At 33.3% G+C, this 16,352-nt stretch overlaps 1 protein-coding gene and 1 long non-coding RNA gene across 3 annotated transcripts in view; both read left to right on the top strand.

Moving 5' to 3' along the window:
• Positions 1-3,870, top strand: part of LOC118194797 (uncharacterized) — a 711,088-nt gene extending 707,218 nt beyond the window's left edge. The window contains exon 7 of the long non-coding RNA XR_015041019.1: positions 3,617-3,870. This is a non-coding gene — a long non-coding RNA (uncharacterized LOC118194797). The remainder of the gene's footprint in view (positions 1-3,616) is intronic.
• Positions 3,871-5,623: 1,753 nt separating this feature from the next.
• Positions 5,624-16,352, top strand: part of LOC118181155 (calcitonin gene-related peptide type 1 receptor-like) — a 374,571-nt gene continuing 363,842 nt past the window's right edge. For both annotated transcript variants that reach the window (XM_085817333.1, XM_085817334.1), the window contains exon 1: positions 5,624-5,808. In XM_085817333.1, coding sequence (XP_085673459.1) covers positions 5,749-5,808 — 60 coding nt within the window. In that variant the 5' untranslated portion in view covers positions 5,624-5,748. The remainder of the gene's footprint in view (positions 5,809-16,352) is intronic.

Here is a 16,352-nt window from a genome sequence, read left to right as displayed (position 1 = left end):
TCTTACAGTGTGCTTTCTAAACCTATTTGAAGCCAATGCCAGCAAGCTACATTACTGAAATTTTCAAACAAAAATATCATTGTGTGCAAAAATTTCACTTTTATTTCTAAACTATTGGTCCTAGACATGCACTCTTCTAATTCAAAATAAAGTAACCAATGCTATTAAAGCAATTTCAACACTAAGATAAACAGTAGTTACAAAATTTAACTTTTCATCTCTTGTTCACAGAGCAAAATTTTATTTAAGAAAATGTTTGTATGTTAAATTAGAAATTTAATTATTTATATGAAGAATTCTGAGAGATATGAGTAATCCGTTTCTCAATAGGCGAGCCTTAAGTTTAAGAAGGAGTACTCTTTTATTTACTGTAGAACTGTTAACCGCCAAACCAAGTAACTTTTGCTTTGTATTTACTAACAAAATCTTGGCAAAAAATGTTAAACTTGAAAAAGGTTAATAAACATTGTAACATTATCTATGCCGATATATTCGGCCTGAAAAACTCCAAAAATTTCGTACTTGAGGTATGTGTACATGGAATATTTTGTATTTAATTTACGAAAACATAGTAAATATTTTACAAATTCGCGGTTTTATTTTATGTAACCGTATAAAAGTTGGATTTAGGTTGACATCGTTTCCATAGTGTTGACAGTATTCTCATACAAACTCTGTACTTCATTTTGAGGAATTTTGTAGTTTAAAGTACAGGCTGAGGTTAAAAAATGAAAGAAATATAGATTTTAGCAATCTTTTCCAAATATAAATATGCATATGTAATTTTGTGCAATGTTCCTGTGCTAATTTTATAAAACGTAAAGATTCTACTGATGCTGTTTTATTTTGTACATGGATAGATAAAACGCAATGTACAAAATATTAGTATGCAAGAGTGAAGATACGAGTTTATAAGCTGATCGATCAATTTTTAGTAAATTGAACTAATAGTCACATATTCTTTTTAAAATAGACAATCTTTCACTACTGTTCTTGTATAATAATTATCCTGAATCTGCTAAAATAAATAAATACCGTAACTTAAAAGGCAATTTAAATTAGAGGAGCATATTTTTAAACACAAGTATTATTTCTGTAGAAATTTATATATCAGTCTATTAATAAATATATTACGCTTTTTCAACCCGATCAATATAAGTGCAGTTAAATCCACGAAACGGTGGATCTAGTCTTAAGTTAACTGGAGCTAGTTTCAAGTTAACATGACTATTAGGGACCATCTTGAGCTTTACTGAAATTAATTATCGAGCATATTAACCTTCATGATCAAAAAGAAAAGAAAACATATTTCACTTATTTTGCATAGGAAATAATAGGCTTTTTATTTATATTAATTTTTATTATTTATGCTTTTACAATAATAAATTTAGTTTAATCTTTAAGAGGTCATAAGCTTTCTTATATTTTAGAAATTAAACCGACATTAGCATATAAATTAGCTGAGGTCTTATCCGTTGCTTCAAATCTGTCTGTACAAAAAGAAAGAATGCTTTGGTTTGTAAACTTATAATATTTATGTGGACTTGCAATAAATATAGATTATTAGGTTAAAAATCGACTACAAAGTATTCAAGTCACCCAACGCGAGAGTATAAATCTCTTTTTTTAAGAGAGTACTGGTAATAAATGTTTCGTGATGTAGAAAATACTCGCTCAGCTATATGGTATACTATCAAATTTAGACTATCAAAATATATGGTATTACTAATTCAGAAGTCAAACAACAAAAATCAGCGTTAATTTACAAAATTTTCACAGGACTAGTTTCGAGGGTTTTACCGAACCAGCATCTTCAGCTGCAAAACCGCAAATGAACAAGATAGGAAATAATGTTCAGATAAGATAAGAAAGCCTGGACAAGAATAAGCAAGTGGCGCCATCTGTTGGCGAAACCAGAACTAAAACATAATTTCTCTAAAAGCCGAAGGCAAATTTGGATTGGAATTAGGATCGTTAACTAGAACAGAAAGATTTTTATGAATGTGAAATGCCTCTAGAAAATCCAGTTCTCCAATGGAAGATGTTTTTTGAATAATTTTGGCAGCAGAAAAAAGGATATACTATACTCAAGGACCCCATTCCGGATATGAATTCCTGGGGTATTTATAGGATTCCTTGCCAGTGCGGTTTAATTTACATTGGCCAAACTAAGAGAGCCTTAAAATTTCGCGTCAAAGAACATGAGGCATATGTTAGAAAAAAGGAAACACAGAAGTCTTCTGTTGCTCAACATTGTTGGTCCGAAAATCACACTTTCAATTTTTCTGCTGCCAAAATTATTCAAAAAACATCTTCCATTGGAGAACTGGATTTTCTAGAGGCATTTCACATTCATAAAAATCTTTCTGTTCTAGTTAACGATCCTAATTCCAATCCAAATTTGCCTTCGGCTTTTAGAGAAATTATGTTTTAGTTCCGGTTTCGCCAACAGATGGCGCCACTTGCTTATTCTTGTCCAGGCTTTCTTATCTTATCTGAACATTATTTCCTATCTTGTTCATTTGCGGTTTTGCAGCTGAAGATGATGGTTCGGTAAAACCATCGAAACTAGTCCTGTGAAAATTTTGTAAATTAACGCTGATTTTTGTTGTTTGACTTCTGAATTAGTATTTATTCGGCGTGTTATTGTGTCTTAATTATATGGTATTAGTATACTATCAAAATATATGGTATACTATCAAATTTAGACAAGTTGGAATATTCAATTTTAGGTTTGTATGATGTTGGATAATACCCAGCATCGCTGCTTGATGGATTATGTACAAATCCGTAACGTAGATTACAGAATACGCTGATCCTGGCTGTAGTAGTTTAATTACACTCTAAAGTTTGATTTTTATTATTGACTATCGTAAGCTTTGGCATTTCTAACATATACTATCTAAAATTCTATCTATAACCGACAATTTTACTCACAGAACATAATGTTTAGTTTATACTGCTTATTAGTAATATAGTATTTATTGCGCTTTTCTTAACCATTAATTATATTATGCATTTAATAATTTGCCCATAAACTCAGTATGCCTTCGTTTAGTAAAACGTGTGTTTTTCAAGTTTGGAAAATTTAAGAATTATCAGCTTTTTCATTTAATTATGTTTAATATTGACTTATTATTATTAAAAGTAGGTTTTGGTGTTTATGTAATGTTCAGTACAATCTGACATCACTCCCGTTTTAAACCAAGACTATCATTAATGGTAATAATCAATTAAAATAAATTTCAAATAATATCTTTAAAATGTCTGTAATCATATTACCATTTTGAAAATTAATTAATTTCTAGCGGTGGAAACATATGTTTATATTAATATATGTTTTCCCTGCTGGAAATTAATTCATGGCTGTCCATATAACACATCTAAAGCGTTTCAGTAAGTAAATATTATTAAAAATTTCCATTTCACGATGCATTTTCTATTTGAGGAAAAATGACTCGTTCCAGTTTAACTCTTATAGCCTACCTGAATCCAATTCTCTGCGTATTATTATTTTTTTCTACTTTTGCTAGTTGTTTAAATGTCCTCTTCTGTTGCATAAGAATAAACAAAAGCATTTTAAATATTTTTTTTTTCCATTTTTCTTTCGTTATAGTGTTTGCAGTCGCATAGGAGTTTTAGGCTGCTTCATAAAAGGCCAGAAAACTGAAAGACAGAAGAAGGAAGGTGGTAAAAAAAGAGATTCCTTCAGTAAACAGTCGGAAGAGTTAAAGATTTGTTTGCCTGCTGTGCATAGGCAGCGAAACTGACCGAGTAAAAAAATTGCTGAATGCAATTCCAAGACTAAAGCAAAGATGGGAGCTAGGTGGTGTCAACTTGCTGTTCTGCTGTTCGGCTGCAGCTTGTTTGTACAGGTAAGTCGTGGCAGCTGTCTAGTAATAAAATATATAGTTTTAATTAAATTCCCATTTAACATGCCAATTTATCGAGGTCTTTGCAACATTAAAATCTCTTTCAAGTATCCTATTTCTATAGTAAATAAAAATGTGACTTTGTTAACAGATTACTCTTGCACATAAATGTCTTCCGTAATTAAACATGATATGTAACCTCGTGAACCTATACATGTAATAATCTTTTCATATTTTTATTCCTTTTTAGTTTAACTTTTTATGTTCATTTTTTATTTTCTAAACTACGTAATTCCTCTAGTTATATTTTATTTGCACTTAATCTAATTGATAGCTTTAATATTAGCACTAGCGTAATGGAACTACAAAACTTCATTGGTCGCATATTGAAAAGGCATCCGGCGACTGAAACATGAGAGGAAAAGATGGATTATGTATATTTTATGATTTACCGTGTCCGAATGCTGTGCTTATGGAAATGATCTTGCTATGACGGCAGTCGAAATCCCATGATAATTATGTGGTCCTATTAATCTTCGTACGCCCAATAAAAACGCTTCTCGACGGCTTGATCAAATAAAAGCGGGTTCTTCTTGTCTATAAAATTGAATTTAAGAATGTGCTTAAGAGGTTAAACATTATTAATATTTACTTATAGTCTCTTTACCTTAGCCTACAGCTAAGACTCTGAAGCTGCGCGCAAAGAATATTTTGCGAGAGATATTTACGATGATAATGTCCATATAAAGAATACTCATACACAGAATGTTCATATACAGACATGTTTATATAGGAAAAATGCATATTAACCTTCATGATCAAAAAGAAAAGAAAACATATTTCACTTATTTTGCATAGGAAATAATAGGCTTTTTATTTATATTAATTTTTATTATTTATGCTTTTACAATAATAAATTTAGTTTAATCTTTAAGAGGTCATAAGCTTTCTTATATTTTAGAAATTAAACCGACATTAGCATATAAATTAGCTGAGGTCTTATCCGTTGCTTCAAATCTGTCTGTACAAAAAGAAAGAATGCTTTGGTTTGTAAACTTATAATATTTATGTGGACTTGCAATAAATATAGATTATTAGGTTAAAAATCGACTACAAAGTATTCAAGTCACCCAACGCGAGAGTATAAATCCCTTTTTTTAAGAGAGTACTGGTAATAAATGTTTCGTGATGTAGAAAATACTCGCTCAGCTATATGGTATACTATCAAATTTAGACTATCAAAATATATGGTATTACTAATTCAGAAGTCAAACAACAAAAATCAGCGTTAATTTACAAAATTTTCACAGGACTAGTTTCGAGGGTTTTACCGAACCAGCATCTTCAGCTGCAAAACCGCAAATGAACAAGATAGGAAATAATGTTCAGATAAGATAAGAAAGCCTGGACAAGAATAAGCAAGTGGCGCCATCTGTTGGCGAAACCAGAACTAAAACATAATTTCTCTAAAAGCCGAAGGCAAATTTGGATTGGAATTAGGATCGTTAACTAGAACAGAAAGATTTTTATGAATGTGAAATGCCTCTAGAAAATCCAGTTCTCCAATGGAAGATGTTTTTTGAATAATTTTGGCAGCAGAAAAAAGGATATACTATACTCAAGGACCCCATTCCGGATATGAATTCCTGGGGTATTTATAGGATTCCTTGCCAGTGCGGTTTAATTTACATTGGCCAAACTAAGAGAGCCTTAAAATTTCGCGTCAAAGAACATGAGGTGGTAAAAAGGTGGTAAAAAAAGAGATTCCTTCAGTAAACAGTCGGAAGAGTTAAAGATTTGTTTGCCTGCTGTGCATAGGCAGCGAAACTGACCGAGTAAAAAAATTGCTGAATGCAATTCCAAGACTAAAGCAAAGATGGGAGCTAGGTGGTGTCAACTTGCTGTTCTGCTGTTCGGCTGCAGCTTGTTTGTACAGGTAAGTCGTGGCAGCTGTCTAGTAATAAAATATATAGTTTTAATTAAATTCCAATTTAACATGCCAATTTATAGGAAAAATGCATGCAGAAAATTAAAACACATTAAAATAATTTTAAAAAAATCTGAAAGGTTTTAGATTTTAAATTACGTCCAAAGAGGTGTTTTCTTAACATTTTGTCTGTTACCTTTATTTATTAAATATCACGTTCTTCGCACTTAAACCATACAATTCAGTCCAAGACCAATATCGCAAAATAGTTTTAAACTGAGCATATCTTTAGAATATCCGATACGCACTCTCGCGCGCTGGAGATATTTTTTTTTTTTTTCTGTACAACGTTGCCATTGCTCTCTTTAAAATCCTTGAGTTTATTAATCAAAAATTCATTAAAGATTTACAAAACATGAAATCGATAATAAAACAAATTCCAAGTTTCAAATTTGGACTTCCACATGCCTATATTCGCAGTAGGATTACGTCATTCAAAATTCGATGACTCTATGTACCGTTGTTTTATCACAATGCGAGAAATATACATACATATATGCAGATTTTTTTTTCATTGTTTAATTTCTTTAAATAAAATGCAGGACTCTAATATTTGGTGGCAACAGTTTGAAAAGTGAAACGGACATTTATAGTGAACCAACGCAAAATCGCAAAACGAAAACAATAGTCCTTCAGGGACAGAGCACCTTTGGACTACAAAAAAGGGTCCTTGGTTATTCCAAAAATGGATATTATAATAATTTTTTGTAGGGATTCATGTAATTTGACTAACATTTAATTTTTTGTTAAAGCAACTTTCCATACCAGTTTCGTTTTCACCAACGCTTTCCTCCCAGAATGCAAATCAGCTAGAGCGCGTGTATTCAAATGAGTTAGAAATACAGTGTTATTTATGGAAAATTCTTGGAAGGTGATGTTAGACCGTGTTATACCTGCTTCAATGCTACGTTCCTATTTTGAATTATTAGCAATTTGATTCTGTGGCGTTGAATGCCGTTAGGCTAAATTTAATATATTTTATTTTAATCTCAACTTTACCTGTTTGTTAAGCAAGAAACGTTTGCCCTTATTTAAGCCCAAGTGGGGCTATATGTACAACTATATTCATTGAATAAAGGATTCTTTAGACCCATCTTCATACTTTTCTGTTGTACTAAAGATCTGTGGATAATTCCTAATACAGTCTTTTAGAACTCCTTAGTTTATGCTACCAAAAAAGAGCGACACTGTATAATTCATTTAACACATTTATTCAAACATAGATAGCCGTTGTATAAGTTCATGATAGCTATACAGAAGAGGAGTTATAGAAATAATAAAGTAATTTAAAACGGTTTTATGGTAGTATCACGCTGCATGGACGGACCACTATATATTCTTCAAATCGCGGTTCAAATTTATATTCATTATAAGAAAATGTTATGGTTTGCAATGCCAAATACAAATTTTTATATGTTGTTTTATGTATTAATGTACTACGGTGACCACCTGTCTAAAATCCTATACATGAAAGTGAACAATATTTCAAATACATAAGTAACGGTATTGAACAATACTGATAGTTACGTTACATAGAATGATCACTTCCACTAACTACCAAAATTGTCGAAAACCACGAATTTTCATCTTCGGGAAGTTTCATTGCATTCGTACATTAAAGTCTTGATTCTAATTTTTTAATAAATTTACATTACTGATACTAATGGCGGTGGTGGTCGTATCGTATACATTGTAATCCAAAACTGATCGCAAAGGATCATATGTAGATAAAGCACATATCAGTGATTTTCCCAGAACAGAGCCGCTTAGGATAAAAAGGAACTTCTCCAAAAAAAATCAGGTATTTTATAATTGAGGACAGTAAAATCTTGATCCGGACTTAATGCTATTTGGTGAAAGTTACTGCAGAGACCGTAGAATTTTGCGCCGTGTCTTTCTATCTTCATATTCCGGAAGTACTGGGTTCTGAGTCGAGTTACAGTTTTACTGATGCTCTCAATTTGCATTAATTTCACACATATGGTAGTTGTTTTTGATGGCATTTCTTCTAAGCCAATATCTTGCGATGGTATTTGCATCGTGAAGATTAATTTTATTATTATTATCAATCATCGTTTAGATCTCTTGCTTCTTTGGCAAGCCTGTCTGCGATTTCGTGTCCAGGAATGCCAACGTGCGTAGACATACATTCCAGAATGCAGAACTTATCTAGATTGTCATTTTCCTTCAGTTGATGCTGAATATCTTGGGGAGAGTGTTGAATAACATTTATTTATTGCCTTTAAGGCAACTCAAGTATTCCTGCTTGCGGAATTAGTTCCTTTGAATTTAATTTTCTTGTTCCTCATGAAGCCAGGTTCTAAATAATTGCATTAACTTTGATACTATGTTTATGGACGATCTCTATGAATTTATGCCTCCATATTGTGTCGAAAGCAGGTGACATGTCAAGAAAGAAGACAGTTTCTAATTATATGCAAATTAATTTCATATAATAGAATAATTATAAAATTATAATATTTATACAGCTTTTGCATAAACGTGCAGAAATTTACAGAACATTTCCATAATAATAAACGTTAATCTATTCTAAGATATTAATAAGAGATTTCATAAGCAGTTAACTTGCAAATAAATGAACTGATGAAACTGGAGAGGTAAAACCGCCTTGGTAACATTTTGTTAAATATTTTCCTTTTACTTAATTTCAAACTGAAGAAATAATGATTATACGTATCTATCATATTACCATATTATAAAACTGGAATTGTTCCCTTTTAAATAAATCAGAATTAAATATTATTAATGGTGAACTTTCCCTTCCTTGATTTTTTTTTCTGAGATCCTTTCTTTATTTTACATTTTAGCAGAACTTAGGCATTTTTTTTAATTAATAAAGATATGATTATACGAATACTGGTTTTAATGGTTCATATTAAGTAAAGCAATTTTATGTTACAAAAAGAAAAAGGAATAAATTTTTTACGCGTGACAAATTGAGATTTCTTACATAATTTCTTAACTTTAATTCTGCTAACATTATCCAAAATGACTTGACATCATTTATTTATAATGCTGTTGAAAAGTAATTAACAAGAATAAACAATGCACATTGTGAAATTAAAATTGCGATCACAGTAGAGTATCAAATAAAAAAAACTCTGAAATCGCTGCTCTATTTTCAAAGTTACATTTTGTAGCAGATTACATTGGTCTAACTAAAAATGAATTTATTCCTTCCAAAATTTAATATTATTACAAATAATTTAAATTAAAACTACAAATATACGCTGAAGAGGCAAAATATTACTACCAGCTACTCTATAACGCGTTGCGCGACTTTTGGCTGCAAGTCATCTTGGCATGGATGCCACAGGTTCTTGGAAGTTGACTGGATACAGGTTGTACCAAATGTATAAGCGGCAGTCAAGCAAAGTCGAGATATTCGGACATGGTGGTGTTTGAATTCTGAGCTTCCGCTCCATGACATCCCCAATGTGATCCATCGAATTCATATCCGGCGAGTTATGTGGTCAGGACATTAATTGGAATTCATCCTTATGCTCCTCGAACATCTCCAACACAATTCGAGCCTTGTGAGGTGGAGCGTTGTCCTGCTGGAAGGTTCCATTTCCGGTTGGGAAGACAGACGCCATGTAAGGGTGCAACTGATCCGTAATTATGTCCAGATAGTCCGCATCTTTCATGGTCTGTTCTAACACAGCTACGTGTCCCAGAACCGCCCATGAAAATGTCCTCTAAAGTATTATACTGCCACTACCAGACTGTGTATGACCTGCTGTGCAGGGGGGGGAACAACTGTTCGTTTGAAACACGGCGTACTGTGATAAGACCATGAACGTAATAAATGAGAAATCATGATTCATCCGACTATGCAAGTGTGCTCCACTTATCCATGATCCAGTCTCGATGTTCCCGGCCCACTATAGGCGTAGTTGACAGTGCCGCTTGGTCAACAGAGGTACACGAGTGGGATGTCTGCTGCGCAATCCCATATCCAACAGTTTCCCTGAACTGTGTGTTCCGAAACTCCGAAACACTTGCACTTAGACCTGCATTGTATTGGGCTGTCAGCTGAGTCACTGTCTGGCGCCGATTTTGCTGTACAAACACACAGTCTCCGACGTTCTTTTTCTTTGATGGTGAGTGGAGTGGACGTCTAACACCTTAGCGTCGGCTGCTGGTTTCCCTATCATTTATGCACTTTGCATAAATACTAACAACGGCAGATCGTGAACAACCTTCCAGGCATGAAGTTTCGGAGATACTCGTTCCGAGTCTTTGGGCCATTACAATCTGCCCTTTATCAAGTTCACTTAATCAGCAGCATTTCCCATCACTCGTAAACGTAAGTGCAAGAAAGATTCCTGACCTTCTCCAGCAGCAGTTAAATACTATTCACTTTATTTTAATTTACATGCCATCATCCAGACGACTTCATTGAAAAGTGTGGGGATGGCCATAATTTGTTGGTTCATCAGTTTATTCTGGAACAGGTTCTGTGAATAGCCTCAACTACTGCAAGATTTTGCCACGGGAATTTAATTAACATTCTCTTTTATCAGTGTGAAAGAAACAAAACCTTGAGAGTAAAAATAGTTGTTTTCCTACATAGCCTATATATCACTTTTCATGCTCCCGTGTCACATTTTATAAATTAAAAAAGTGTTTTTAGCATATTTTAAATTCATGAAGCAGTTTAAAAATATATAACTGCATAAATTAATATTTTAAAGACGCAGCAGACATATGCATGTCATGTTTAATCATTAAAAAAATGTAAAACGCGTGAAACAACTGAGCATATCTTATTAATAATAAAAATTATAGTTAGAAATATTATTGGTCTCTGAGTTCTTTCAGTTCAAACAAGACGTTTCCACTCAGAAAAGATTTTCTGCTTAAGGAGAAAAATAAGAAAAGAAAAGCCAAGACGATACAGAAGCTGAAACTGAGGATATGCAGACTGCTGAACCCCAGAACAAGATTTAAGGAGACTTGCCGAAACTGAATGAAGTTGATAGTTACCTGTTACATATAATCCATACCCAAGGAACTGACGCAATGTTTAATTTGATGAAGAGCCCCGTACTCTGCCCTTTATCAAATTGAATACTAGCTGAAACTTATGGAACGAATTCAAAGGAAAGTAAAATCAAAGAAACTGGAGAAGACAGAAAATGGATATCTCCCAGAAAAACCGCAAAGAATATCGAAAATGAAGTTCCTATGGAAATAACCAGAGAAAATATATTTCAAGCGCTGGATACTATCGAAAACGCTCAGGAAGGAGGAGCCAAAGAAGAAGAAATGCCTCCTCTGATTTGATTTTCAACATAATGCCGTTGTTCGCAACGAGGAAAAGAATTATTCAGTGCTATAGATTCCAGGTTTTCGGTCATTCATAGCATTTATGTTCCAACCCTGAGAGAGGCTGTAAGTGTTACAAAAAAACCATAGAAGTACACTCTATTCCCTCAAACCAGAAGAAAAGCCAACATGCTTGTTTTGCTCTGAACAACATGTTTATTCATACCGTTGATGTCATGTTATCAAGAAAAGATTGGAAAATAAGAGTGTACAAAAAACTAAAGTGCCCATTCCTACTCCAGCAGATTTCCCCAAACTAACAGAAGACGAAGAAAATAATAGAAAAACCTAAGATCCTTTACAAAATTAAGAAAAATCCTCCAACCTCCTCCGAAAGAATTTAAAAAAGTTGTTAACTGGCTCCAAGACCCGAAGATTAATCAGTTCTTTAGCAGTATTATCTCCCACATTGATAAGATTCGTGCAGCTAAAAAGCAGCTGAGGAGTTTGCCGCAGGCTTTAGGGCTGCATTAAAATTGATGAAATTCATAGAAAATGATGAAGAGTAATTAACTACAGAAGCAAATGCTGATTTTTCTCTCATCGATAAACTTTAATTGTAAGTATTTTTCGCTTCACAGGTTTCCCTGTTTCCAGCAGCAGCTCTCGGGGTCAGTTCTTGGTAGGGTGACCACCCACGTGACTGGCCTCAACGAATCACCATTCTTCATCACCAGAGAAGCAAATCAGAGCTCGGAAGGCCCGCCCAGATTGCTTATTTCAATTTTCTACTTCATCTTCAAAGTACGTACCTCGAGTACATGCACCAGCTTCGCCTCATATGGCGCTGCGTCAATCGCCTTATCTAAAGTTCTTTACCAACGCCTTAGGGCTACCTTCATGACAGGCAGTTAAAGTAGCAGGAGCTACTAAATGCTGCCGAAGCTACACGATTGATTTGATTTGACTGTTGTTGAAATTTCTGTTGCATTGCGATTTAGGATACCTTTCAACGACTAAAAAAATGCCACGCCGGAGGATTCGAGCTCATTACGAGAAACTATCAGAGCTTGAAAGAGGTCATGTCATTGGATTGAATTACCTAAGATTAAGAGGCAGGTTGGGCAAATCGGAGAATCGCTCATCATATGAGTAGAAGCGATGCGGCGTTTAGAAGATGCTGGCAAGAATGGATGGACAATGGCAGATTTTAGCGTCATGATCGTAGCGGTCGACCTAGGGACACAACAGATCGGAAGGATAGAGCGATTGTCAGATAACAGCTGCCACAGAGCATGATTTATCGCTATCAACCATCAGATATGCAACCCAACCAGCACACGAGTGTCCACCATGATCATTCACAGACGGCTGATAGAGCGAAATCTACATTCGTACCGACCGTTACGCCACTTGGCACTCACGTCTGCACACTGTCGAGCCAGATTACAGTGATGCTTGGCTCAATCAGGTTGAAATGACTGGGAACTAGTCTTTATCGACGAATCCTGCTTCCAACTGTGTCGTGACGATTACTGAAGACGGTGTGGAGATGCCCAGAGCAGCGTACCGATCCTGCTTTCACTGTTGCACGCCACACAGACCCTCAACGAGGAGTTATGGTCTGGGGTTCCCTTTCCCTTGATAGCCGGATACCTTTGGTCCTCATTAGAGACACGCTTACAGCACAGCGGTACGTCGATGATATTTTAAGATCTTTTTCGCTGCCGTTCCTTTTGCATCAACCTTGCCATAATTTTCAGCAAGATAATGCCCGACCACATACGGCACATGTTGCTATGAATTGTCTTATAGCTTGTCAAACACTTCCCTGGCCAGCCAAATCGCCAGATATCTCTCCCATCGAGCATGTATGGGATATGATGGGAAGGCGAATGCATCTCCCAGGGACTGTTGATGACCTATCCGACTATTGGAGCAAGTTTGGCAAGAAATATCGCAGGAGACCATCCAGGGGCTTTATCAGTCTATTCCACGCAGATTGCATCCATGCTAGAGGTGGGTCACCTCTTATCGAACTCGTTACTTTATAACTATGTAACTCTGAAATAAATCATTCAAATGTTCTGAAATTTTAATCATTTCCTATTCTATGCATAATCTTCCTATCCACCAATTTCTCTCTCCATCGGACAACTCCTTCTTGGTGCGTCAATTTTTTTTTTTTTTTTTTTTGTAATAGAATGTATATCGAAGCGTGCTAAAATTCCTATGTGGAAAATTCACGCAGTTTACATTCAAGAGATTTTATTTTAAACCTAATACTTGAAATTTTTAAAACTTTGGTTTTTAATTGTTTATAAAATGCGGAGTCGAAGCTTGTGCGTCCAAAAATCTAGCGCTTCAAATCTCACTTCTCTCAAATTTCGTTCTGTAAAGGGGTTGTTTTAGATAGGGTCATAGAAGAGTCCGGTATAGTGTAACAAATATTTATTAACAGGTTTAAGTTACACACGGACATTACATTTAACTTTAAGAAAAATTACAGAGCAACAATCTGGTACAACCTATCTAGTGGGAGCCTTGGCTTTTACTGAAGTACTTTTCTGGCTACTCACCAGAGGGCAGCCTTTTTGTCACATTTAGTCCAACAGTTTATGTTAGAGGATTGGTTACAGTTTTTCTTTTTTGGGATTTTCAGGTAACAATAATTTTGGGATAGAAAATGAATGTTGAGTTGCTGTTGTAAATGTTAAAATATGAAAACGCTGAAAGCACTTTTTCTTTTATTGATTTATTTCCTGACTTTTATTTTGAACCGTATGCTAAAAAAATAAGAATTTAAAAAAAAAAATACTACAAGGATGCAAAATTCGCCTTTGAAAACGATTAGATATTGAACAGAATTTCGATGAGAGTAGTGAATACAAAATTTATTTCCTAAACCTTGTTCATATATTTTGCATTTCATTCAGTGACTTGCGGAATTATTACAAGCTGTAACTGAAGTTAAAATTGTATAGAGAATTACGGAATGAGATGAGCAGTGGGTAAAATGCGAGAAAGAAAAAAACTTAAACAAATTATGTGAAACGCATACTTAATATTTCTTTATAGCGCTCTGAGTTTTACACTTCAGTGGAATTCTGATCTGAATTAGATAATTTACATAACAAAGATTGAAATACATTCAGCTTATTTGTATTGTTTTTTAATGCTAATGCATTTTTATTCAGAAGTTCAAATGGGAATTTACGAATTTCTTGGAAAGTTTAAGAAATGTTTAACCACTTTCTCTCTTTCTGTCCGTCTTTCTCCCTTACAATTGACAATTCAAGATGAAGGAAATTGTGAACTTTTCATCTGCCTTTGTAGAGAATCTTTTGTAAATTCAATTTGTTTTTTAACTGCACATTTTCGTTTTAAAGCAAACATTTAAGGTGCCATCTCTTCTTCGGAGCTTTGACTATGGAGACGCATTAAATCCGTTTTATGCTTTATCTTTTAAATGAGATTATTCTAAAAGAAGTGAATATTTAACGCTCTTATTTCTGGAACTTTATTCTAGACAAGGAAACGAGTTTACTACTATTGCTTGGAAAAGTCTTTTGTGTTAGTTAAATGGATGTTTTAAATTGGATGCAATTTTAAAGTATGTTATTTACGCCTATTATTAATTAGTTTTTAAATGACATGATCTGCTTTTACGAAAATTCCTTACACAAATGTTTCCAAAGAATTTTAAATAAAGGTGAAACAAGTTCGGATATATTTTTTTCTAAAATATAGGTTTAAATTTAATTTTTTAACTGGTTTGTGACAAAGTTTTGAGATTAAAAGAATGCCGTAATAAAACAAATTAATATAACATATTTAAGATAAGGAAAAAATTAATGTTAGTCTAGTGCTGGTGTTGAATCAAGACCTTTATATTGTATAAGTTTTTACGCTTCTCTACTCATAAAACAAACTAAAGTAACATATTTAAGATTAGAAAAATTACTAATGTTAGTCTAGTGCTGATTTTGAATAAAGACTTTTGAATAAATTTGCATGCTTCTCTATCATTTATTAGTTTATCAGTAAAATCAAATTTGCTTTTATAACATGCAAACGATTTTATTACAGCTGAGTGTCTGGCTCAAAACCTGCCAGTCTGAAGAAGATTTTTCTGATCACTCTTTCTTTCAACTTGTTTTTTTTTCTTTTAGTAATAGGATAAGTAAATATTTTTTTAAAAAATAGGTCCTGGCTATATTTTAAATGCTCGTGTCAATTAATAAATTTTAAGGGGACTTTATAGCAAAAGCTAGACCGTACCGTGTTTAAAAAATAATCCTTTATTCAACATTAAAGAAAATTTTGTGAAAGAAACCGGAATTTCTTTGATAATCATTTCGTCAAAAGAACTCATTACTTTGTTCGTTAACTGAAAGCTTTAACATTATTTAAAATTATGTGTAGCTAAATTAAATGCAATGTGAAATGCAATCTGCTGTTCTTAAAAAAAAAAAAAAAAAAAAAAAAAAAAAAAAAAAAAAAAAAAAACATGGAAAGATTACTTTTAAATATGTTACTTTTTCAATTTCATTGAATTTTCTGTTTCCTAGAAAACAAGTATTTTTACGCACAGAGGAGTCGCATTACTTTTATGTAACTGCTTCTGTTTCTTTTCGTATTTTATTCTCCTGTCTACTGTCGTTATTTTTTACCCATCTTGAAGAAAGAAATTTACTAATTATTTATTATAAACTGAATAAAAACTTTAGTGATTAGCATTTAAAATGTGGTTGTCGATATTAATTAATTTTTGGAACCGAGTTTTTGGATCTCAGTTGAGTTGCTGTACTTTTTTCTTTTGATAATAATATTCATTTTAGTCATCTGTATCTTCTCATTTTTTTTATTTCTATTGCTGGCTCTGAATTTTACTGATTTTGAGTTGTACATAGATAAATCAAATTTTGGTTTATCTATATAAAACTTTACTTTGTTGTTTGGCTAAATTTTTATTTGATTTTTACCTAGGCTAAATTTTAACCTCAGTACATTTAGTACTTAGTAATAGTACATTCTAACTTAAGCCATATTTTGATCTGCTTCTGACAAGATTGTAAATATTTCCAGAAGTCAGGTTAAGTAAGCTAAGTTATAGCATAATTAAATATAACAAAATTTCAAGGATTTACTTTCGATTTCAATCCATAAATTTACCCGTTACTATATTTTACGCAATAATT

Source organism: Stegodyphus dumicola, chromosome 5 (genome assembly GCF_044657685.1).
Source record: "Stegodyphus dumicola isolate Sdum_Otavi_A_Nest chromosome 5, ASM4465768v1".
Classification (NCBI taxonomy): domain Eukaryota; kingdom Metazoa; phylum Arthropoda; class Arachnida; order Araneae; family Eresidae; genus Stegodyphus; species Stegodyphus dumicola.
This window is presented reverse-complemented; position numbering and strand designations above follow the sequence as displayed.